Raw genomic sequence first — 26,338 nt, 5'->3', positions numbered from 1 at the left:
GTGATATAGAGGATCTTGCATACAAACTGAAATTTGAATAAGAAACTACTATGTCAAGCAGTTAGAAGTCAGAATCTTAGTTTGTTCCTCCCATACAGGCTGAGAATGTGATTGAGATTTTCCAGAACTTAATAATGAGAGAAGTCAATGCATTTAGATATAATGCTCATGACTCTAATGTGAATAAAAAAGAATTTCAAGTTTTACAAGATTTGAAGTCTGATGAGCCAATCATTATTAGACAAGCCGACAAAGAAGGCAATGTAGTTGTTTTGAACTTCCAAGATTATAATAGGGAGGCCTGTTGGCAATAAAAAGATAGATCCAACTACATGAGAGTTTATAACCTTGCTTTGGACAGATCAAAAAAAGACTCAAAGAAAAATTAAAACTTTAACTTGGATACGGAAGAATATAATTATTTTATTGTTGAAGGCACTCTTATTCCCATCAACATCTTTGCAAAAATACAAAAGGGAGGGAGGATCCACCTGGGTAGACTTATCATTTTGGAAACTGGGTCACACACAACAGGTTTCCAAATTTATCGATGTACATTTGGCTACTTTTGTTAAAACGTTACTCTCATACATAAGGAATACAAAGGATCTTTTGGGACAGATGAGGGATATAACCTGCCATTAAGATGACCTTTTGGAGGTTATGGATGTCAGCAACCTATATACGAATACTGAACATAAAACGAGTCTAGAAGTCTTTTTATTTACCAAGTCAGCTAGTTACTTACAACATACTCTGAATATGGATTTGCCTGAAGAGTTCCTCATAGTCAACATTTTCTTGCATCAGAATGAATTGTATTAGCAGGTGTGGATAACAGCGATGGGGTTCAGGTTTGCTCCCTCTTATGCACACCATTTTATGGGTTTGATAAGAGGGAGCATGCTAGACTGGATTATGGGAAGACAATGATAAAATTGTGTATTGGTGACATTATATTGATGTTATTCTTTTTCGATCATAAAATCTTTCACCAACCCTGAAGCGCTGCAGAAAGTATTGCCCCCATCACAAACCTTGTGCGATGACATCTCAACTTATTTTGAAGAAAAGATTCTGAATAACCAAAAGAACTTTTTAACCATTCCCAGTCACAACTGGGACGATATCACCGAATCAGTTCCCTTCTACACTGCCCACTGCATTAAAACCTTCGAGCCGGTACCTTTAGAACAGACTTATGAGGCTATCATAGCCTGCAAATCTGGTTCCACATTAGATGCCTGCCCCTCCTCCCATGATTTTCCATAAAATCATTCACATAGTTAACCCGGTTATAAATCAAATAATTAATGCTTCATTAAGCACAGGAATAGTAGCAGATGAGTGGAAACTGGCTCTGGTAAAACCTCTTAAAAAGAAACAAAACATCGATCCCTCCATGCTTTCTAATCTCCGGCCCATCTCATTGCTCCCCCTGCTAGGTAAAATTACAGAAAAAGTTGTACATAAGGAACTTACCAAGTTCATTGAAACTGCTAATATTCTGCACTCACAACAATCAGGTTTCCGCCCAAAGCATTCAACAGAATCAGCCCTTCTGGAAGTCACCGACGCTTTAAAAATGCTGGCAGACAAAGGCAAGAAAGCAGTCCTTATCCTACTCGATCTGTCGGCTGCGTTCGATACCATCTCGCATTACATTCTTCTAAAGAGGCTCGAACGAGGAGGCATCTCAGGGACTGTGCTGGAATGGATGAAGTCATTTCTTACTAACCGCAGACAAGCGGTGACTCTTGGCACCTTCCTTTCAATGGAGAAAAGTAAAACAGGAGTTCCACAAGGTTCTTCACTGAGCCCACTGTTTGTTCATCATTTACATGACCCCGCTCATCTCCCTCATAAGCTCCTTCGGAATTGAAGTAGCGTCCTATGCAGACGATACTCAAATGATTGTATCTCTCGATAACAACGATACGAACGCCGAATGAAACTTCAAATGCTGCCTATCTAAAGTCGTCCAGTGGATGAGGGATAACCCCCTTAGATGTAACACCGATAAAACGGAAATCCTCCCCATTGGGAAAGATGTAATATTCCAGCCAGACATGTGGTGGCCAGAGGGAACTACTCCCCCCACCAGACATGGTTAAGGTAGCTAAGAATTTAGGGGTACAGTTTGCTACTGCACTCTTTTCTCCCGCACGCATCGGCTATCGCCGGGACCTGCTTCGGCCTTATCAGATCATTACAAAAATTATTTGATCTGATTCCACTCCATGCAAAGAAAACTGTTGCAGTGGCCCTGATTCTCTCACGCCTAGACTACTGCAATAGCCTCTTCGCAGGAACCAACAAATCCACGATAAAAAAAATTGCAGGTGGTCCAAAACGCTGCGGCTTGTCCTGAGGCTCCCACGTAGAGCCTCAGCATCCGCTGCTCTTAAAGCTAATTACATATAGAGCCACGCTTAAATCAGGACCTAAGTATCTCTCAGCACGGTTTTCCCCCTATATTACTACTAGGACTCTCAGATCCTCGACATCTAACCTCCTTAAACCTCCCACCTTTAAACGAATAACAAAAGGAGGAAAAACTGCTGCCGTTCTGGGGACTAAAGCCTGGAATGCACTCCCAGTCAATTTAAGACTACAGAAAACAGAAATTCAAAATTCAGGAAGGCTCTGAAGACATGGATATAGAATACCCCGGATGCTTGCTGTCTTACAATGATTTAACATGGCCACGAGCGAGTATGTCTAGGACCTCTTCTCACCTCCAAGATACTCCTAGCGGAGTGACAGCGCTTAATAAATTTCAATTTACATTACATTCTTGTTATTTGGAAACGTAAGGCAGAGGACTTTGAAGTATTACATAATCATTTAAATCATAGTAGATTCAGCATCACTTAACTCTTGAATACAGCAAGGCCTAAATATGCTTTTTAGATTTGGAATTGTAAATGGAGAATGAGAAACTTGTATCTAGGCTCTTCAGGAAACAGGCATCAACTAATACTATATTACATGCCAAATAGGGCCCACTTGGAGAAGATCAACAATAATCCTTTTGTGGAATATTTGAGAGCCAAGAGAAACTGCAGTTTACATTGTGAATATGAGAAACAAGTATTGGTAATTACGGAAAGGTTTCTACAGAGAGGGAACAGTGAAAAGAATTTGGGTTCAGCTAGAGAACGACCTAGCAAGATAAACAAAGGAACTATTGAAGGAAAAAGGTAGAAAACTGGGAGACAAAAAAGATATTAGACTTATTACTACATCTAGTAATAGTAACATGCTTTACAGACGTCTTTTGAAACATTGATATGTTCTCTCCTTGGATCCAGAGATCTGTGGTATTTTACCTAATAAACATTTCATAATATGCAAAAACAGCACCCATATTAAAAACACTCCTCAGTCCCAGTGACACCATTACATACAAGTAATATATTGATTCCTCTTCTGAAACTTGAAAATGGCTACCAAATTTACAAAAAGGGTGTGAGAAATGTGGAAATTGTATTTGTTGCAAATATATGTTAGATAACAAAAGGTTTTCGTGGACATATACTTAAACAAGTGAATTTAATAATTATTTCATTGTAACACTAAACATTGCGTTTATATTGTAATTTGTGACAAACAATATATTGGATCTACAACGAGGAAAGTTAAAGGAATGTTGGAAAAAACAGTTATCAAGTATCAGGATTCTTAAATATTCAATGGGGATGCACTGAAACATATTACCAGTAGAAGACGGAGTAATGTACAGAAAAGGGTCAGGGCAGCAGAAACTTTCTGGATTAGTAAATGAACTACTTTACAATTAAGGCCTTATTTGGATAGAGAACTTTATAATTTACTGTGGTATGATAGTTAATAAATAGGAGTGGTTCTGCTCATATCTAATCTGAAAGGAATTTTAGATATCAGATAATATAGAGATGCTGATTAGAGTAAAGCATTAACTAGAGGCAAAGCATCTGCCACGTCACAATGAAAGATTCTGGTGATGAGATTCTCTTTTATACAAGGTTCAAGTCTATATGATTTAAGTTACGGCTTAAGTACTTGCATTGGGACAACACTGACATTACTGTGAAATGAAAAATATTCAAATTCAAAAATGTAATAATGATATAGTTGATTGAAGATGCATTTTGCACAAGGAACAGGAGTTTGAAGAAGTCCCTTGGAGTGAAAAGTTTTCACTGGCAATTTAGAATAATAAGGATTTTGAATCGGAGGCAATAGATTTGCGATGTTAAGACAATGGAGAAATATTGGGGATGAAATGCCCATGACTGAAAGGTTTGAGGCCAGATAACATATCACACTACTTTTCTAAATTCCTTTTAAAGAATGGATATAAAGAGAATATAAAAATGTAGAACAGAAAATCTTTTTGGGTCTATAATTTAATCGTGAGGCAGAACAGCTGATTAATGTTATAATAATTAGCAAGTAAGAATTTTCATTTCAGAAGAATACAATTTTGAAAGTTATATGGATGAATAATAACTAGATGAGGTTGGATACTAATGAACTAGGAGATTTCCTAGAAGCTCTAATTTTACTGATGATGTGACATTAATTGAGCTAGGCTGGGCATAGGAAGGAATATGCTACTTACCAGTATGCATCTGTTCTTGGCATGTAGAGCTGCAGATCTACACACTATGCATAGATCGCCATCTGGTGTTGGGCCCGGATGTTTGCACTTGTTTTTGTCCTGGAAAGTCTTTGGAAGTCACGAGGTAGGTTTTTCGCCAGCAGGGAAATGATGGAGCTTTGTAAGAAACAGGAAGATGCCCTTGCATGCTGTATCTAAATAAGATAATATTGGAACAGATAAAGGAAGCCGGGGAGGCGGGTGGGCGTGTGTAGATCTGCAGCACTAAATGCCAAGAACAGAGGCATACTGGTAAGTAGCATATTCTGTTCGAGGCATATGAGCTGCAGATTACACTATGCATAGATTGTATCGCAGTCCCAATCCTTAGCGGCGGCCACCAGTATCTGTTGCAGTAGTCTGAAAGAGGGTTTTGAGTACAGCTTGGCCCACACTCGCTTGTTGTTTTGATTGCATATCTACACAATAGTGTTTTGTGAACGTGTGCGGTGTAGACCATGTAGCTGCTTTGCAGATGTCATCTAATGGAATGTTCCCTAAAAACACCATAGAAGCCCTATTTTTCTCGTAGAGTGGGCTCTAGGAGGAACAGTTAACGTACGTTTTGCTTTGTGGTAGCAAATTTGTATGCATTTAACAATCCATCTGGCTATCCCAGTCTTTGATATGGGATTGCCTTTGTGTGGTGGTGAGAAAGAAACGAAAAGTTGTTTAGTTTTTCGAAAAGGTTGTGTTCTATCAATGTAATAGAGCAATGCTTTTTTAACATCTAAAGTATGAAGAACTTTTTCTGCGACTGTGTGTAGTTGCGAGAAGAATACGGGCAACTCCACAGATTAAGGTGGAAGGGAGAAATGACTTTAGGAAGGAATTTAGGATTAGTTCGGAGAACAACCTTATTGTGATGGATTTGTAAGAATGGTTCCAGAATAGTTAGTGCTTGTAGCTCACTAACTCTTCTTAGAGAAGTTATGGCCACTAGGAAAGCAACCTTCCATGTTAAGAATTGTAGCTCACATTTATGTAGAGGTTCCAAGGGAGGTCCCATTATTCTTGTGAGAACGATATTTAAATTCCACACAGGTGAGGGTGAAACTCTGGGAGGAATTATCCTTTTGAGTCCTTCCATAAAGGCTTTGATAGCAGGTACCCTAAATAGTGATAAATGTTGTCTATTTTGTAGATATACTGCTATGGCAGCAAGGTGTAGCCTAACAGACGTATAGGCTAAGTTGCACCTTTGTAGGTGTAGTTGGTAGCTTATGATGTGTTGGATAGACACATCTAGGGGATTGATGTTATTGTTATGACAATATATCACAAATTGTTTCCACTTGGCTGCGCAGCAGGCTCTAGTGGTAGGGCGTCTAGCTTCCTTAATGACGTTCATACAGTCAGGAAGAAGGTTAAGGTAACCGAATTCTAAGATTTCAGGAGCCAGATCGCAAGGTTGAGCTGAGCTGGGTCCGGGTGTCTGATCTCTCCACGGTTCTGGGTTAAGAGGCGTGGTGAGAGGTGTAATCTTTGGTGCGGTACTACTGACACTTCCAGCAATGTGGTGTACCACGGTTGTCTGACCCAAGTTGGAGCAACTAGAATGAGAGTCAGTGAGTGTTGCCATAGTTTGCGCACCACCAGTGGTATGAGTGGGAAAGGCGGAAAGGCGTACGCAAATCTGCCTGACCAGTTCATCCATATCGCATTGCCTTTGGGCAATGGGTGTGGGTATCTGGTGGCGAAGCTTGGGCATTTGGCGTTTTCGTGGGTGGCGAAGAGGTCTATCTGTGGTTGCCCCCACATTTGAAAGAATGGTTGAAGAACTTGTGGATGGAGTTCCCACTCGTGGATCGGTTGCGTTTGACGACTTAACAGATCAGCTATGGTGTTTTGGACTCCTGGGACATGTCGGGCTAGGAGAAAAATGTTCTGAGGTATAGCCCATCTCCATATGTTATGTGCCAGCTGAGAGAGCTGCAGAGAGTGTGTCCCGCCTTGTTTCTGTATGTAGTACATGGCTGTCATGTTGTCTGTGCGGTCTAGGACAGTCTTGCCTGATATTTGTTTTTTAAATGCTGTTAAGGCTAGGAATATGGCCAGTAATTCCAGGTGATTGATGTGGAATAACATTTGTAGAGGTGTCCACCTGCCCTGCATGGTGTGATGTAATAGGTGAGCTCCCCAGCCGGCCCCAGCCGGAGAGCAATGCATCCGCCGTCATGACAATTTGAGGAACTGGCTCTAGGAACGGTCGCCCTTTGAAAAGGTTTTTGGTGTTCCACCACTGCAGAGAGCGATGAGTGCGACCGTCTACCAACTCCAGATCTGTTAGCTGACCTTGAGCCTGATTCCATTGGTGTGCTAAGCACTCTTGTATGGGACCCATCTGAAGTCTTGCGTGAGGCACTATGAATATGCAAGAGGCCATCATCCCTATGAGCTGCATGAACACCCAAGCTGGAAGAGAGTGATGCGGCTGAAATTTGGGTAGGAGAGGGAGAATCCTTGCTTTCCTGGCTGGACTGGGACAGGCTAGCGCTTTCGAGGCGTCTATTGTGGCGCCGAGGTACTGTTGCGTGTGAGAGGGTTGCAGATGAGACTTGTTGTGGTTTATTGTGAACCCCATGTCGTGGAGTAACTGGATAGTCGCGTGAGTGTGATGAACACACTTGCTTTTATGAGCCAGTCGTCGAGGTATGGGAAGACATGAATGTGTTGTCTCCTTAGATGGGCTGCGACTACTGTTAGGCACTTTGTGAATACCCGTGGTGCTGTTGTGAGTCCGAAAGGGAGTACTTTGAATTGATAGTGCTGCCCGTCCACTACAAATCTGAGATATTTTCTGTGAGCTGCGTGAATGGGAATATGGAAATAGGCGTCCTTGAGATATAAGGTAGCTAGGAAGTCGCCCTGTGAAAGTAGAGGGAGGACTTGCTTAAGTGTGACCATGTGGAAATGGTCGATTGTATGTATAGGTTTAGTGGCCATGGTCTAGAATAGGTCTCAGAGAGCCGTCGTTCTTTGGTATGAGAAAATACAGGGAGTAAACTCCCGTGTTTTGTTGGTGCAGGGGAACTAGTTCTATTGCACTTTTTTGTAGTAAGGAAATGACCTCTTGTTTCAGGAGTGACAAATGGTCTGCTGACATTGGACGCTGTTTGGGTGGAATGTTTGGGGGTAGAGGTAAGTTCGAGACAGTACTCCGATTCCACTATTTGTAGCACCCACCTGTCTGTGGTGATGTTGGTCCAGAAAGGAAGGAACTGTTGCAGTCTTCCCCCAACAGGAGTGGAATGGTCCGGGGGAAGCGGAGGGAAGTCATTGGGCAGGGGTGGAGGCAGAGCGGGTGTTGTTAGTCTTGCCTCTGCCCTTGCTATTGTTGCCTCTGTATCCTCCTCTCTGATAACCTCTGGTGAAGGTGGATTGGGTGGGAGCCTTGTAAGAGGTGGATTAGGTATCAGACGAGTATCCTCTGGAGTTGCCCTTGTAGGATGAGCGACGAAAAGAACGTCTGGGAGCTTGCGATTGCAAGGCTCCCATTGATTTGGCTGAGTCTGTGTCCTTTTTCATCTTCTCAAGGGATGCATCAACATTAGGGCCAAAAAGGTGTTGTTGGTCGAATGGTTGGTTGAGGATAGAGCTTTGCACCTCAGGTTTAAACCCGGAAATGCGTAGCCACGCGTGCCTGCGGAGAAGGACGCTTGTGGTTACTGCTCTGGATGCCGTAACTGCGACATCAAGAACGCACCGGATGGAGGTATTGGTGATAATTTTACCCTCCTGTATGAGGTTGTTGGCCTTATGTTTGTATTTGTCCGGGAGGTGTTGGAGTAGGGACTCCAACTCATCAAAGTGAGCCCTATTGTATTTGGCTAACAGGGCCTGAGTGCTTGCGATGCTCCAAATGTTAGCTGCCTGTGACGCTGTTCTTTTGCCAGAGCCGTCGAGGAGTTTAGACTCTTTGTCGGATGGAGCTGCATCACCTGATGTCTGTGAATTAGCCCTTTTTCTAGCATTTGAGACCACCATGGAGTCTAATGGAACAGGGCCCTTAATGTAAGCTGGGTCTGTAGGGGCATCTTTGTATTTTTTTTCTATTCTAGGATTGAGGACTCTGTCCCTGACAGGGTCCTTAAATACTTCTGTAGTGCGTTTAATAACCCATTTGAGCATGGGTAAAGTGGATGTGGACTGTTCGGTGGTGTCAAAAGTGTCCATTAAAAAATCCTCTTCGACCGGTTCTGTATGTAGGTCGACCCCGTGGTACTGGGCAGCCCGGTGTATCAGCTGATTAAAACTCATGGTGTCTTCTGGTGGGGAAGGCCTAGAGGGATAGATGTCATCTTGCGGGACATCAGGCGTATTATAGTCATCCCAGGGGTCAGGGGAACCTGCTGGACTGGGGTCCCCTAGTGGCAGGTCATTGTCACCGCCCCCTGTGTCATCATATGTGTCATCATCTACTGGTGTAGGGAATGGTGTTGAAGAACAAGGTGGTTGGGGAGGTGGAGGTGGAGGTGGAGGAGGTGGAGAAGTTGGAGCTGGAGAAGGGACCCTAAGAGGTGATGTGGCTATGTCCCTCTTTTTAGATGGTGGAGCTGGTGCAGGTATGTCCAGTGGTCTTTTTCTGGAACTCAGAGTCAATTGACCAGTTTTAGAGTTTTTTGTTGAGGGTCTGGTCGAAAAAGCTCTTCTGAAGAAGGTTGGGTGTTCGGTGCCGAGTGTGTCGGCATCGAGGGCTTTTTCGGCGCTGGCTCCGGAGCGGTTTTGGGCTTGGAGAGGTGTGGTTTACCAGTCTCTGTGTGCTTCTTCGGTGTCGATGGTTTTTTGGCTCCGAAGAGTGGGAGTCCGAACTTTTGGGGTGTGGCTTCTTCGTCGGCTCCGAGTGTTTTTTCGGTGCCGGGGAGTCACTGCTTGGTGTCTTCGTTGCCGAGGGCTTCGGGGTGGAAGTAGAGGTCGGCCTGGAGGATGGGCGCGACTTTTAAAAAAAAAAAATTATTTGATAATCAATTTTATTGAGTTTTCAATGTAACCAAACAAACAGCACCATTCAGAATTACATTGCATGAGAATAGTCCAGGGTAAGCACATTCCACATCGATATAAAAAGTGACGTACATGCAAATCAAAGGTCCACATCTCCACCTTAAAGCTCTATCACTTGCACCCACTTCCCCCACATTCGGCGAAATTTCCCGGGGCATCCCCAGGCCACATAAAGAGGTCGTTCCTGGGCGGTACAGCAGTCCACCCCCTTGCGCCAACGCACCAATCTTGGTGCGGTAGCCGTCAGCCAATGGGCAGCGATATCCCTCTTTGCTACCACCAAGGCCATGTTAAGAAAAAGCTTTTCGGCTCTGCTACCATCCAGTCCATCAGTGATACCCAAGAGAATACGTGTAGGAGCCAGAGGAACCTCCCAGCCCAAGACCTCCGTCAATTCTCCTATTAAGGACTCCCAGTACCTCTAACGCAGGGCAAAGCCACACCATGTGATAGAAGTCTCCGCGGGGGTGGGTGCAGCGGGGTCAAAGGGCCGACTTCTTTTTGGTGCCGATGATTGGGCTTCGGAGCCGGTGGCAGGCAGACTCAAGCCCGAGTTGCTGGAAGGCTTGGTAGGCTTCTTTGCCGGGCCCGAGGGCGGGGCATGGGAAGCAGTGTGTCGGTGTGCACCTGAGCCTGAAGGTGAAGGTGTGACCGAAGCCTTTGTTGTTGTAGGGAGTGGGTCGGGGTCGACGTCTCTACTTACGATCTGTTGAGCTGGAGTCACTTCTTCGACAGCGGAGTCATCAGCTTCGGAGGCACTGATGAGGCCTTCTTCGTCCCGCTCCTCTGGCACATTGACGCCCTCTTGGAAGATGTTGCCGGGGATCGAACTCGACGAGCGAGCCATGGTCCATCGAGCTAGTCGATCCCGGATGGTCTTCTTCGAGCAGAAAGAGGCACAAGCTAGGCAGTCTCTGGCCTCGTGCTCGGGAGAGAGGCAGAGGTTACACACCTCATGCAGATCGGTGTGGGGAAACTTCGACCCACATCGAGGACACTTTTAGAAAGGCGTCCTTTCCATGAGCCAGATGCCAAGGCTCAGGTCGGCCCGAAGGCCTTCTTCGACGACCGGAATCAAAGACTTGTAGAGATGCGCGCCGATTGGGGTTCGCGATCGAGACAATACCGTCGAAAGGGTAAAGGATTGCGCGTCGAAACAGGAATCGATAACGGTTCCGAACTGGAGCGCGAGAAACACATCCGAGCCCGATATCGAAAAAAAACAATCTGAGGATGGAGCCGATGCCCATGCGCACTATGATCCTAAGGAGGAGTCACCTACCTTGTGACTTCCAAAGACTTTCCAGGACAAAACCAAATTCAAACATCCGGGCCCAACACCAGATGGCGATCTATGCATAGTGTGTAATCTGCAGCTCATATGCCTCGAACTTATACTTTTAAATTAAGCCTATATAGAATACCAAATGTGTGTGGAAAGCGTGCCAAAAAGGAAAATAGAACCAAGTTGCAAGCCTTTTGAGTAGGGTTTTGAATACTTCTTTTTAAGAAAGAAATGTATGTTTTATTTTTATTTTTAAATCTTTACAATGAAGTCTGAAGTAAATTTGGCATTTATGGGTGATTCCGATTTTTGTCACATGCAACTGAATGGAGATTCCGTATTGAGAAACAATGTTTTTTTAGGGGAACCTTGGTATAACTTTTGGGGTAACACCGCCTGGTTTGGAATTGGCGGGCAAATCAAATAGGATATAAAGGGTTTCAAAATGGTGCTCGGAATACTGGGTTGCAATCGTATTGAGACCTTTTTTCTACTGAATTAAAAATACCAAGCAAGTAATGGACTACAGAGATGGTTTTGCAAGGATATAAAATGATTTAGTCCTTCACTAACAAAAGAAAGGGAGATAGGAGCAAAAGTTAGTGGGTCCACTCGGCTCCGAGATGGCATGAATATATAATCAAAAGAGAGTGAACCCAACCAGATACTGTGCCAGAGTCTCTCAGGAATTGTCCTGAAAACCCTCAAACCCTCTTTGCCTCCAGCATCATTCCTGTTGGTGCATTTTGTTGTGTGGCATAAACATCAGGCTCTGCACCTGGGTACTCTGCCCCAGGTGAGCGATGCCTCTTACTGGAGGGAGTGTGTGTGGAAGGTTATACAGGCAGTTTTGTTAAAATTACCTCCTACACCAATAGGAAATGTTATTCTTAATATCAAGAGAGAGGTAAGGTTAAAAACAGATTGCGGCGCTGTGGGACAAATTACATATGCTTGGCGTCAGGTGAGGGGGCTAACATGTTTCAGACAGAATAGTCGCTAGGGGTCAGAGGTCTTTTTCAGGACATTAAATGATCAGATCCCCGTCAATCTAGTTTTTCAGGTCAGCACATTCACTTACATTCCTTTGTTTTTTCAAAATGAACCTTGGTTGCAGGTATTCTGGCCTGCAACTGAGAAAAAAATGAAAGAACACACAAAAAGAGAAATCATATCCTTTAGATCCTCCTTTTCATGTTTATCAATTCGTTCCAGATATGTGATGCTTTTGGCATGCTTAAATCACCCAGGGAGTATAGAGTGCCATTTTGTACTCCACACGCATCCTATGTGGATAGGAGATCACACTGCTAAGATTGCTTCAATATTATGCATCACAATTGTTTTCTTTTTTTGTAAGCCAGTCCAGTCATTGGACAATGGACTTTCTCATTCCATGATTATCGCATAAAAACTCAGAAGTAAAGTGTTTGTTCTTTGTGAAACCATGATGTTAAAAGAGTGAACTACTGTGACTAATAGTTGGAGAGGAAGCATGAACTGGAACAAGTCCAACAAGGTCAGCTAGTGTGAGGGAGAGTTCAATGGCAACGTCCACCTGGAGCCACTTATGGCCGAGTGGGCCCAAAGTCATGCAATAGGGAGTCAGAAGCATCGGAAAAAGGGAAAGCATCACTTCCTTGAAAAGCATAATTAGCTGCAGGGTAGAAAACGACCAAGTGAATACCAAGATGCATGTGAGGTATGACACTTGGACTGACAGCGCTTGTGCGCCTGATTTTGAGTTGCAAGATGGAGCAGAGTTTTGTCTCGCTTTCTTGTACGCTTTAAATTATCCAAGCAATTCAAGCTGGACTAAGTTCTGAAATGGGATTGCACAGGGACTGCAACTTGGAGCTTCTCAATACCTAGGAGCATCCCTATAAGGAGTACTATACTCTGGTAGTACATCCACTAAGAAGAGTCACTATAGCAGTGCCAAGCTCATCGAGAGAATATTAAAAACCAATAGCACTTTGATTCTCCACGAAGACAAATTGAAGCAACATTACGTCCTATGTGGCGCCATGACAATGTCTCAGGTCATTCACCAAGTTTTAGAAGTGAGTGGATTCTTAAGGACTGCACATAGTACAGGTCTTTGTTGCTTTACAGCTGCTTCAATCTACATTGCTATATAATTTGCAGTCATGCCCGGTCATTATATTTAATAGCAGACAGACTTCAGTAGTTCTAAACTTGGATAACCTGAGTCAGAAGTCCAAACAAGGTTAAATCACCCGAAAAAGACAGATCAACCAATCATATTAGTGATTCCTCAAATACAGTTGGCCAATAAACAGTGTTATGGTATTTGGCAGAAGTACAAACCTGGATCATGACAGGGTAACTGGCAGGTTACATCACCCAATGCCACTCGGGCACATGCTTATGAAGCCCAAAACCTTAAAAGTGATGAGTGATAGACTGACCTCCTGGCGCTGTGCCGAATGTTTTCAATCTCATTCTTGTAGCTCCGACTGTCGATGATGGTCTGGAAAGCTTGGATTGGGTCAATCAGCTGTCCCCAGACCTTGGCACCAAGTCTGTCCAGGATCACCATGAAGCAGTGAAGAGCAGGCCAAAAAGGATCATCTCCACTGCCTAAAACAGAAGCATGACATTTTCTGAGATCAAACGAAAAGCAGTTTTCTTTCTTTTGGGTGGTGGCGGAATGATATTTATTTCACTTCTTGTAAGAATTTACACAACAGGCTCAGCTGAAAAATATAAAGAATTTTCTATATTACCAATTACAATAACAAGCAGTTGGGTGTGACCATAGGTTCAAATGTGCAACTGGAAGAGGCAATCCCAAACGCCAATAATGAGTCAGATCATTGCAAAGTATCAAGTATGTAACAGGTTCCAGGTAAAGGAACATTTCAAAAAACCAAAAAAACACAGCATCTCTACTCGTCCATCAAATTCACCAACCAAGGGGCAACACTTACTCCTTGATTAAACAGTACACTCTCACATGCATCAGAAACATTGACTGCGTGGGATTCTAGAGTACCCTTGTGTTAGACCTGTCAGCCCTTTGGGTGGTCCCTCCTCATCATTATTTATTTTGTCCCACTTTTGCCTAAAACCCGGTTTGAATTTTTCCTTTTTGGGAACCACCAGACTTTTTCGTGTTGCTGCAGATTCAGGGAGCCATTTTATCTACCCCTGAAACTTCTGTCTGAGGGCCTGGAGCACAAAATGGTGGCCACCTGTGACATCACCAGCATCCACTGGAACCTGCTAGCACCTTCCAGAACATTCCAGAACCCTGTGACAGTTGGAGGCGGTTTAGAATGTTGGGGAGTTAAGACAGAGAGTTGGCAGTTGGAGCTGGCAGTTGGCACCTGACTGGTGAAGAGTGAGCAGCAGAAACCTGAAGGAGGAAGGAGTGAGGCAGCAGGGGTGGAAACTTGTGCCTGGAGTGAGGTCCATAAACCCACCCTTGATACTAGTCCCTACTGACTGAGCCCAGCCTGGAGCCCTGTGTGGGAAGAAGCAAGAAAAACCATCCTAAGGACCTGGACAGCAGGAACAGGCCTTAGAAACAGAGAACAGCAAGATCCTGACCTGGAAACTGGTTTCCCTGGAGTCCGACGTCGAGTAGCCTGAGACCGGGAGCCCGAGGTGGAGAAGCGGCGCCGACTGGAAAGCGGACGTCGTACCCGGAGCCGCCAGAGGTCGAGAGGGGGCGCCGTCAGAGGTCGTGAGGAATACCAGAGGTCGAGGAGGAAGTCACCCGAGGTCGAGTGAGCGGCGTCATCGGAGGAGTGAAGTCCGCCCTCCGGAGTCGTCGGAGAGCGAGGTGAGGTGTACCGGAGGTCGGGAGTGAGGATCGCACTCCGGAGTCGCCGGAACCTGAGAGAATCGTGCCGGAGGTCGGGAGTGGAGGTCGCACTCCGGAGTCGCCGGAAACCTAAGGAGAGGAGCACCGGAGGTCGGGAGTGAGGATCGCACTCCGGAGCCGCCGGAAGTCGACATCGAGTCAAGGCCGGCCGACGTCATCGAATCCGAGGTCGCCATCGGACCGGAGCCGCCCGAAGTCGACATCGAGTAAAGACTGCCCGACGCCATCGAATTGGAGGTCGAGATCGAGCCGAGGCCGCCGCCATCGATCCGGAACCGCCTACCGGCGTCGTCAGGAACTGACATTGTGCCGAGGCCGCCGACATCGAACCGGAACCGCCTCACGGCGTCGACACGACTCCAGCGGTGTCGGAGCATCAGAAAAAGGGCAGTAAGTGGAGTAGAGGGCGCCTAAGGCCCTGTGGAGACCTGAGAGACTGCTCTAAGGGGCTAGGGAGGTGCTGGAACCAACCCGACTGTGCCAGGGGTGAGCTGGGACTAATCTAGAGAGGTTGTGTGGAGGGAGAGAGCCAGGTCTCTGGTATTCCCCCCTTGATCTACCTCAGTTTAGGCCTCAGCCTTGTCCAAGCCAGAGAGTAGACACCCTCAAGCCTTCCACATCCCCACAAGCTGTGCCTGGGCTAAATCAGCCCTTAGGAATTCAAAAGTGATCTGATTCTATGAGTGTCACTGTCAGCTTTTAAGTATCTATTAGGGGCACTGTATTTATTGTATTTAACCTATTTATTGGTCCACAGTATTTATTGATGCACAATATTTATTGGTTTACAGTATTTATTGCCTCAGAATATTTAATTGCCTGTATGCATTGCACTTATATTTATGCCTTCATTATTTATGATCACCCCTATTTATTGAATCATTAAGTCAGTATTTATTTGTCCTGCACTATCTAAAAAGTTTGTATATTGTGATTGTTATTTATTTATCCAATCAGCAACTAAGAGAAAAAGAAGATAAACAGATATTTTCATAATTTTTACGGTGTAGAGTCGTTTTTGGAACGGATGCACGCATGGTTATTGTATGGGTATGTCGTATGCTTAGCACGGAGCCTGATTCCTGACCACTCGAGCCAAGCTACCACAGTGTGTCCGGAAGAACACCACCACCCTTCCAGAGTGGGAGTGGTTTTCCAACATAATTGGTGTTCAGTGGTGGGAAAGAGCTGTGCCTACGTATACTCAACAATAACTGTGGGTAGTCCATAGGCCTACACCGGGAGTTTTCTCAAAGCGGCCTTCCTAATTGTGGGTTTTTGTTTTTTCCAAATTTACTCTGGTGGTGGGAGGAGGTATTATATAAGGTACCCCCCTGCATAGTTACTGCACAAAACCTGTCCTCTAACCTGAGTGGGCGAGATGGAGTTTGTACTAGAAAATCTAGAAACGTACACTGTGGCCCAACTCAGGGAGTTTTGCCAGCGGGAGGGGGTGTACTGTCCCCCAGGAGCAAAGAAGGGTGCACTCCAAACCAGCTTAAGGGCTTGGGGGGAGGCACGACGGGAAAGCAAGGCTGAGGAGGAAGACAGGGATGGAGAGCCTGACCCCGAGGGGGCTGAGATGTACCAACCTGAGGTGGGGAACCTGTCAGCGGGGCCCAGAACCATTTCCAGGAAGGGCAGCAGTGCCTCTAGCGGTGGCTTGTCTGAAGTGGAGTTAACAGACCGGAGGGAGAAAAGACAGCTCACATGGGACTTAGCAAGGCTGGAGAAGGAGAAGGAGGAGCAGAGGATGGCCCATGAATTACGACTGAAAGAAATAGATCTTCAGATCCTGAGAATCGGGGCACAACCTGTTCCTAATGGTGGTAGCCAAACCCAAGAGATCACCAGGGAACCTAAACCCTACCTGCCAAAGGACATAGTAGCTAGCTATGGGGCGGGTGACGATATCTCCAAGTGGCTAGCGGCCTATGAGGTCTCGTTGAGGGCCCATGGGGTTCCAGGGAAGTACTGGGGAGGGGGATTGTACAAGTACATGCCTCCAGCTGGTAGGGATGCATTATTGGCCCTCGAGGAGGATGAGCAGACCCACTACCCCACCATGAAACTGGCGCTCATAAGGAAGTTTGGACTAACACCCGAAAAGTACAGACAGAAGTTCAGGGGTAGTCACAAACTGGGCACACAGAATTGGGTGGACTTCCTGGACTATGCAAAGAAGGCACTAGAGGGTTGGATTCAGGGCAGTGAAGTGAGGAACTACGAGGGGTTGTTTGACCTAGTACTGAAGGAACACCTGCTTGAGAAATGTTTCCCTGAACTGCGGCAACACCTGGTGGATAGCAAGCTGACCAGTCCCCGGAAGCTTGCTGAGGAGGCGGACATTTGGGCTAGTACCCGGGTGTCCACAAGGGGGACTGGAGGGGATACTCAAAAGGCCGGACAGGGCGCCCCCCAGAAGAAAGAGGGAGGGGAAAAGAAAAAGGAGTTCTCCAAAGGCCCCCAAAATAACTTCCAAGGAAAGGGAACAGGATTCACCCCTAGGGCTAACCCACCCAGAAACCCTAATCCTGGCCAGAGTCAGCAGCCAAGGGTTGTCCATTGCTACGAGTGCGGTGGCGTTGGACACTATAAAGGAGATCCGAAGTGTCTGAAACGACCACCCCCTCCCACTGGAGGAAAGACCCCCGGAGTAGCTAGTGTAGTGCTCGGGGAGGAGATGCCCTTAACTAAGGGAAGGGAGTGGGCGGGTGTCACTTTAGTGTCCCTGGGAGAACGGGAGATGGTTCCTAAGATCCAGGTGCCCGCAAATACCGCAAAGTATGGGCAGTGGGTCACCATCAACGGCCAAAGAGGGGAGGCTCTGAGAGACACAGGAGCCAGTATGACTATGGTGCGTAGCCAACTGGTGTCTCCAGAGCAGGTAATTCCCGATGTACTCCACCCAGCCGCGATGGCTGACGGCAGAACAGTCCACTATCCAGTGGCCGAGGTTCCCTTTGAATGGGGGGGGTTGCAGGTTCACTTCGAGTTGCCGTAAGCCCTGCCGTGCCAGTCGATTGTCTGCTGGGGAATGACATGGAGCACAACGCTTGGAAGGAGGTGGAATACCGGACTCACACTGAGATGCTGGGTACACCTGACTGGGCCTGTGTTAGCACAAGGTCCGCGACTACCCGAAGAGGGAGTTCATTTCGGCTGGAGCCTGGAACAAAGGCCCAGCCAGCTGCCAGTCAAGGGAAGAACCGAGGACAGGAGGAGCCTGCCTCGGCGTCCCCACCCCGTAGGACGGATAGGCCACCGGAGGTGGTGGACCAGGAGTCTGCGGTGGGGGCCGTTACCAAACTGGAGGACCTACCCATCCCGGCCGAGTGGCACGTGGAGGGAGGCCCGTCCAGGGAGGAATTCTGCCAGGGCCAGAGGGAGTGCCCTACCCTTGAGGGGCTGAGGCGACAGGCCGAAGCCCAGGCAGCAGGGAACGTTGAAGGGAACTACAGCGTTTACTGGGAGGATGGCCTCCTCTACAGTGAACCCAAGGCACCCCTACATGGATCGTCACGAGCCTTGGTTGTCCCTCAACGTTATCGAGCCTTCCTTCTGGAGTTGGCTCACGAGATACCATTGGCAGGACACCTGGGGCAAGACAAGACCTTCGCCCGTCTTGTCCCACACTTTTATTGGCCTCAGATGAAAGTGTCGTCCGATACCTACTGCCGGACATGTGTGTCTTGCCAAGCCAGTGGGAAAACAGGGGTGAAGCTGAAAGCTCCCCTGGAACCACTTCCTGTCGTTAGCACCCCCTTTGAAAGGGTGGGCATCGACATTGTGGGTCCGTTAGATCCGCCAACATCAGCTGGTCACAGGTTTATCCTGGTTCTGGTGGATCATGCCACACGGTACCCAGAGGCAATACCTCTGAGGACCATAACAGCACCTGTTGTGGCTAGGGCCCTGATGGGAATCTTTACCCGAGTGGGTTTTCCCAAGGAAGTTGTGTCCGACAGGGGGACCAACTTCATGTCAGCGTACATGCGGGCCATGTGGAAGGAGTGTGGAGTGACATACCGGTTCACCACTCCTTACCACCCCCAGACAAATGGTCTGGTGGAGAGGTTTAACAAAACCTTGAAGGGCATGATCAGAAGTCTGCCTGAAAGCCTGCGGAGGAAATGGGACGTCCTCCTACCCTGTTTACTTTTTTCCTACAGGGAAGTGCCACAGAAGGGAGTGGGCTTCAGCCCCTTCGAGCTTCTGTAGGGGCACCCTGTACGTGGACCTCTCAACCTGGTGAGAGACGGATGGGAAAGAACTCCCAGAAAGCTTCCCCAGGATGTGGTGAGCTACATGCTGGCCTTCCGGAGCCAAATGGCTAAGTTGTGGAAGCAAGCTTCTGACAACTTGGAAGCCAGCCAAGCAGTGATGAAGGCGTGGTATGACCACAATGCTCACCCGGTGGAGTTGGAGCCTGGCCAGAAGGTGTGGGTGATCGAACCGGGAGAGCTTAGTGCCCTCCAGGATCGCTGGTCAGGACCCTTTGAGGTGTTGGAGAAGAAGGGTAAGGCTACCTACTTGGTGGACCTGAAGACCCCTCGTCAGCCCCTGCGGGTGCTGCATGCCAACCGCCTCAAACCCCACCACGAGAGGCCCGAAGTCATCTTGATGATGGTGACGGACGGAGGAGAGGACGTGGAAAGCGAGCCTCTCCCTGATCTGTTTGCGTCTCAAGAGAAGGATGGGTCGGTGGAGGGAGTGATTCTCTCCCCATCTCTAACTCCTGAACAGCAGGAGGACTGTCGCCAGGTCCTGGGGCAGTACTCTTCGTTGTTCTCCCTTGTCCCGGGTAGGACTCACCTGTGCGTCAATGACGTGGACACAGGAGACAGCCCACCTGTGAAGTCCAAGATCTACCGGATGTCAGACAAGGTGAAGGCCAGCATTCATAGTGAAGTCACTAAGATGCTGGAGCTAGGAGTGATCGAACCTTCTAGCAGCCCCTGGTCCAGTCCGGTGGTGTTAGTACCAAAAGCTGCACCACCGGGTGCCCAACCAGAACTGAGGTTCTGTGTGGACTATCGGGGACTGAATTCAGTGACCAAAACTGATGCTCATCCGATCCCTAGGGCGGATGAATTGATTGACCGGCTGGGAGCTGCCCAATATCTAAGTACCTTTGACCTTACTTCAGGGTACTGGCAGATCTCTTTGACTGATGGAGCAAGGGAAAGGTCAGCCTTCTCCACGCCCAATGGCCACTACCAGTTCTGTGTGATGCCCTTTGGGCTCAAGAACGCACCTGCCACGTTTCAGCGCCTGGTAAACCAGTTCCTCACCGGAATGGAGAGTTTCTCTGCTGCTTATCTGGATGACATAGCCGTCTTCAGTAACAGCTGGGAGGATCACTTGCGTCACCTGCAAGCTGTTCTCCAGGCCCTGAGACAAGCTGGATTGACGATCAAGGCCAGCAAGTGCCAGATCGGGCAGGGGTCGGTAGTGTACCTTGGACACTTGGTGGGTAGGGGAGCGGTGCAACCCCTCCAGGCGAAGATCGAGGCCATCATGGCCTGGGAACCCCCCAAGACACAGACTGAGGTCCGAGCTTTTCTGGGTCTCACGGGATACTACCGTCGCTTCGTGAAGGGATACGGTACCATCGTAGCCCCCCTCACGGAGCTCACGTCCAAGAAACAACCTCGACGGGTAGTCTGGACGGAGGCTTGTCAGCAAGCCTTTGAGAGATTGAAGAAAGCCATGTGCGAGGCCCCGGTCTTAAGGGCCCCAGACTTTTCCAAGGAGTTCATTGTCCAGACAGATGCATCAGAACATGGCATTGGGGCAGTGTTATCGCAACTCAACGAAGAGGGTCTGGATCAACCCGTGGTCTTCCTATCCCGGAGACTACTTCCCAGGGAACAGAAGTGGAGTGCAATAGAGCGTGAAGCCTTTGCAGTGGTATGGGCTCTGAAGAAGTTGCGGCCATACCTGTTTGGCTCGCACTTCCTAGTTCAGACCGACCACAGACCCCTTCGTTGGCTGATGCAAATGAAGGGGGAGAATCCCAAGTTGTTGAGGTGGTCTATTTCCCTACAGGGAATGGACTTTCAGGTGGAACATCGGCCTGGAGTGGACCACGCCAATGCAGACGGTCTCTCAAGGTATTTCCGCCTTAGTGATGAGAACTCCCAAGGGGTTGGGTAGCTCTCCCCACTTTCAGCTGGGGGGGACGCGTGTTAGACCTGTCAGCCCTTTGGGTGGTCCCTCCTCATCATTATTTATTTTGTCCCACTTTTGCCTAAAACCCTGTTTGAATTTTTCCTTTTTGGGAACCACCAGACTTTTTCGTGTTGCTGCAGATTCAGGGAGCCATTTTATCTACCCCTGAAACTTCTGTCTGAGGGCCTGGAGCACAAAATGGTGGCCACCTGTGACATCACCAGCATCCACTGGAACCTGCTAGCACCTTCCAGAACATTCCAGAACCCTGTGACAGTTGGAGGCGGTTTAGAATGTTGGGGAGTTAAGACAGAGAGTTGGCAGTTGGAGCTGGCAGTTGGCACCTGACTGGTGAAGAGTGAGCCACCCTTGATACTAGTCCCTACTGACTGAGCCCAGCCTGGAGCCCTGTGTGGGAAGAAGCAAGAAAAACCATCCTAAGGACCTGGACAGCAGGAACAGGCCTTAGAAACAGAGAACAGCAAGATCCTGACCTGGAAACTGGTTTCCCTGGAGTCCGACGTCGAGTAGCCTGAGACCGGGAGCCCGAGGTGGAGAAGCGGCGCCGACTGGAAAGCGGACGTCGTACCCGGAGCCGCCAGAGGTCGAGAGGGGGCGCCGTCAGAGGTCGTGAGGAATACCAGAGGTCGAGGAGGAAGTCACCCGAGGTCGAGTGAGCGGCGTCATCGGAGGAGTGAAGTCCGCCCTCCGGAGTCGTCGGAGACCGAGGTGAGGTGTACCGGAGGTCGGGAGTGAGGATCGCACTCCGGAGTCGCCGGAACCTGAGAGAATCGTGCCGGAGGTCGCACTCCGGAGTCGCCGGAAACCTAAGGAGAGGAGCACCGGAGGTCGGGAGTGAGGATCGCACTCCGGAGCCGCCGGAAGTCGACATCGAGTCAAGGCCGGCCGACGTCATCGAATCCGAGGTCGCCATCGGACCGGAGCCGCCCGAAGTCGACATCGAGTAAAGACTGCCCGACGCCATCGAATTGGAGGTCGAGATCGAGCCGAGGCCGCCGACATCGATCCGGAACCGCCTACCGGCGTCGTCAGGAACTGACATTGTGCCGAGGCCGCCGACATCGAACCGGAACCGCCTCACGGCGTCGACACGACTCCAGCGGTGTCGGAGCATCAGAAAAAGGGCAGTAAGTGGAGTAGAGGGCGCCTAAGGCCCTGTGGAGACCTGAGAGACTGCTCTAAGGGGCTAGGGAGGTGCTGGAACCAACCTGACTGTGCCAGGGGTGAGCTGGGACTAATCTAGAGAGGTTGTGTGGAGGGAGAGAGCCAGGTCTCTGGTATTCCCCCCTTGATCTACCTCAGTTTAGGCCTCAGCCTTGTCCAAGCCAGAGAGTAGACACCCTCAAGCCTTCCACATCCCCACAAGCTGTGCCTGGGCTAAATCAGCCCTTAGGAATTCAAAAGTGATCTGATTCTATGAGTGTCACTGTCAGCTTTTAAGTATCTATTAGGGGCACTGTATTTATTGTATTTAACCTATTTATTGGTCGACAGTATTTATTGATGCACAATATTTATTGGTTTACAGTATTTATTGCCTCAGAATATTTAATTGCCTGTATGCATTGCACTTATATTTATGCCTTCATTATTTATGATCACCCCTATTTATTGAATCATTAAGTCAGTATTTATTTGTCCTGCACTATCTAAAAAGTTTGTATATTGTGATTGTTATTTATTTATCCAATCAGCAACTAAGAGAAAAAGAAGATAAACAGATATTTTCATAATTTTTACGGTGTAGAGTCGTTTTTGGAACGGATGCACGCATGGTTATTGTATGGGTATGTCGTATGCTTAGCACGGAGCCTGATTCCTGACCACTCGAGCCAAGCTACCACAGTGTGTCCGGAAGAACACCACCACCCTTCCAGAGTGGGAGTGGTTTTCCAATACCTTGTAATACAAAGGAGAGGGCGAGGAGACTGCGTGGAGGAAGCATATGAATTATTCCACTTGCAGGGTGATAAAATACTATGGCATGTAAAAAACTTTTTCTGTAAATTGCTTTCTTTTTATAATTTTATTTTTTTTAGTATTAATTGGCAAGGTAGGAGGCAAAATATGGCATAAAACCAAACATAAGAGCAGTTATTTTTTACAAATCAAGGTGCAGCCAAATAAAGCATACATGGTGTGATAAATTACAAACGGTATTGAAAGACATAAGTGGTGGCAGTGAAGCAGCAATACACACATGACAGTACACACTTCTAAATACATGTTTAAAAGGGACTGTAATATGGATTTGGGGTAACAAGCAATGACATAGCCAATAAGTCTGTGTTGGCTGGCAGCCCACTGGTTTTGCCAATTAGTGATTTTTAGTTCGAAGCTACCAGACAGTGCATGTTGTCTGGATGTGAAAGACAAACAGTGGCCTTGCAGCCCGCCCACAGCTTACCAATGGTTGGCTTTTACTGTCACTCCTATTTGCTTGATTTCTATTGAATGACTTTCCTTGTTTCACCCTGTCCATCTTGTGCTGTCTCAACCATGGAACATAGCCTCTTTCAAATCTCCTTGACTGGCTGGCTTCTATCCTTCCTTTTAGGGAACTACTGTTTTTCTTTTTAAATACTGCATGACAGTGCTTGTGTTTTCCAGCTGTCTTCCTGGTGTGCTTCACCCCCCACGTTACAACCACCTGCACTCCTGGTGTTCTCTCCCCCTCCACACTCCACGGTGCTCTCTTTCGCCAGTGTTCTCTCCTTCATATTGCTTCTCCCCTGTGGGTCATGTTACTTCAACCTCCCTTAGGTGGCTCCCGGAGCTTTCTAAAGACTGCTAACATTATGTTGTGAAAAAGCGCAATCCTGCTCAGATTGGCATTTTATTTTTTTAAAGCGGTGTCCTTTTACAGGTGTGTGCATGCATGTTGAACACATGCACACGACTACAAAATAAAACAGCGGCCACGTCCAATTTTTTTTTTTTTTTTTTCGGGCACGCTGCACAGCAGCAGAGATGTTATTCAATATGGCTAAAAAAACATTGGCAATAGGTCTTATACTCAAGACTGTTTTCTCCAACCAATGCTCGTTTTAGATTTGTGTAAAACTTTCTATTTCATACAAAAACAAAAAAAGGGCGCCCAAGCGCGAATTAATGAAAGCAGTCATCTTTTTAATGTTTTGTAATAAAGTTTTACTAAACATTGCAATGAGGCCAGACCAGCCAAATGCCATGCATTGCAGATCAGTAAACGCATTTTACTGCTAATGTGTGCAGGACTACATTAAAATATATGATGCACATGAATTACTCTCCAGTGTGACTTGGGCGATGAGGTGCTGCAGCAGCTCTTACTGAGCAGTGGTACTCAATAGCAGGTTCCAGCCCTTACTATAATCATGCTGTGTCCCACCACTAGCAGTTTTCGGTGTTTGAGGAAGGATTCAGGCTCAAGGAGGTGGCTGGTAGCCATCATAGCGGAGGCCTGGCTTGTTTACTTGAATGAGTCTGGCGGACAGTATTATTACATAGTAATGGAGAAGAGTCAGGCGGCCTCCAGACATCTACTCTACCCGCGTAGAACCCCGATCCAGCATCCTAGTGCTCTGAAATTGGGCCGGTATAGTTTCTTTCGGATGCCGCTGACACGGTGGTGTTATGTCCCCCGGGTCCAAACATCACTGCACTCTGCAATTCACTGTGGTCGCAACTTATTGCTGCAGTGCGGCCCACCTCTTTAGCAGCCATCATGCAGACTGGGGGTGGCAGGTAGGACATACAGGATGTCTTATACTTATTTCCTCGTGGCCAGACAGTGTGTTCAGTCATCGTCCATTGTGGTGTATCGATTCTGGAATCAGAAGAGCTCACCGACTGCCCACTGTCCATGAGCATCATCGTTTGAACATGGCCCTAGAGTTATAAAGCAGCAGCCTGCCAGCTGCCTCTCAGGGCTCACTGTCTGCAGCAAAGAGCCACTTGTGAGCTGAAGAGGGATATGATCATCAGCACCGCCGGGGCCCAACACCTTACCAACAAGTTGAAGTTCCCTTTGCCTTTCCCATGGGAGAGGAGTTCAACTTTAGCTGAGGACAGCCCAAGAGAATGCATGCAGCAGACCAAGATGGTAAATCCGATGCACCACTGACTGCAGCAGTAGGTACACCTATGCCCAGCTGAGTCCCTCAGACACCAGCCAGAACAGATTGCAACGCAATCAACTTAGAAGGGAGAAGTTGGTTAGTTGGTTGGTTTCAGGGCTTTTGTAGTATTTTCTCTACATTTTGAGAGAATCTCCTTGCTCAAAGGGGGATAATTGCTGATGTTTATTTCTTTACATGAATTTTATTGCTTGATTTTTCTCACAATACAATGTGACTAAGTGTCTCACATTTGGCAGTAGAAGGTCATTCATACATTCAGCGAAACCATGGAAATGTCACAAGTAAGCCAACTGAAAACTTGCCCACTATGGACTGCCACCCAAATGAGCGCACGCTTACGCATGAGTAGCCATTTTTTAATGCGTTAGAAGCTCATGTGAAGATGTGCACATATAGGTGACCATTTTGGAAAGGGGTTGCAGTACATACAGAAATGGACACCACTTGCAAAATGTGAATGACTACACTAGACCAATCGATGCAGATACTAGACTTAAAGTCTGCAAAATAAGTATATTATCTATATGTATTTTTTCTTTTTCTAAATCAAACTCTAAAGGACTTGGCTAATGGCAGAACTAACGAATAACAAGCACTGACAAAGCCAACAGGACTGACCGTGGCTAATGACTTAGTTTTGCTTGTGTTTGTACAATGTAAAATGGTACAAGGGCACTCATGTTTGCATTTGGTGCACACTGCACAAAAGCAGAATGCTGCAACTCAGAAAGTGGTTCAAGTGGGCTGACCGTGTTCCTGTGCCGTATGCGATGGTGGGAGGAACAAAGATGTTAACAACACACTAACGGACCACTAGATGAAGACAGCTGGCTGAAACCCATCAGTAGATTACGTATTTCATTTGAATAAAATGAAAAGATCTTGGCAAACACCAGACCTAAAAATGGGCCATCTCAAAAAAATAAAGGCCCTCATAGCAGGCCCAGCAAGTGTCTTTTTGGACCCTGAGGGAAACAGCATTTGCTCCCTTGTATACATGTTGACCATTAATATGCAGGATTACTTGCAGTTTTTGTTTATCATAATCTTTTATTGTAGGTAGAGTGCAGCTCTGCAAATTGATGCGCAGGCTGTAGAATTTTTCTATTATCTTCCATTTCATACTGGCCTTCCACCTGTCTCCCAAAGTTCAAGCTGAACTTGTATTCTCCCAATGGCTGCACCCGGTCCCCTCCTATGTGTTGTTTTTGACTCTACTATCGCTCTTTAAATTG

General features: G+C 47.1%; 1 protein-coding gene across 2 annotated transcripts in view; it reads right to left on the bottom strand.

The window, feature by feature from the left end:
• Positions 1 to 26,338, bottom strand: part of SETX (senataxin) — a 674,415-nt gene that overhangs the window by 440,843 nt on the left and 207,234 nt on the right. For both annotated transcript variants that reach the window (XM_085613922.1, XM_085613923.1), the window contains exon 7: positions 13,367 to 13,538. In XM_085613922.1, the coding sequence (XP_085470048.1) occupies positions 13,367 to 13,538 (172 nt within the window). The remainder of the gene's footprint in view (positions 1 to 13,366; positions 13,539 to 26,338) is intronic.

Source organism: Triturus cristatus, chromosome 1_2, assembly GCF_964204655.1.
Source record: "Triturus cristatus chromosome 1_2, aTriCri1.1, whole genome shotgun sequence".
Taxonomy (NCBI): domain Eukaryota; kingdom Metazoa; phylum Chordata; class Amphibia; order Caudata; family Salamandridae; genus Triturus; species Triturus cristatus.
Note: the sequence above shows the minus strand (reverse complement) of the source record. Positions and strands in the feature narration are given on the sequence as shown.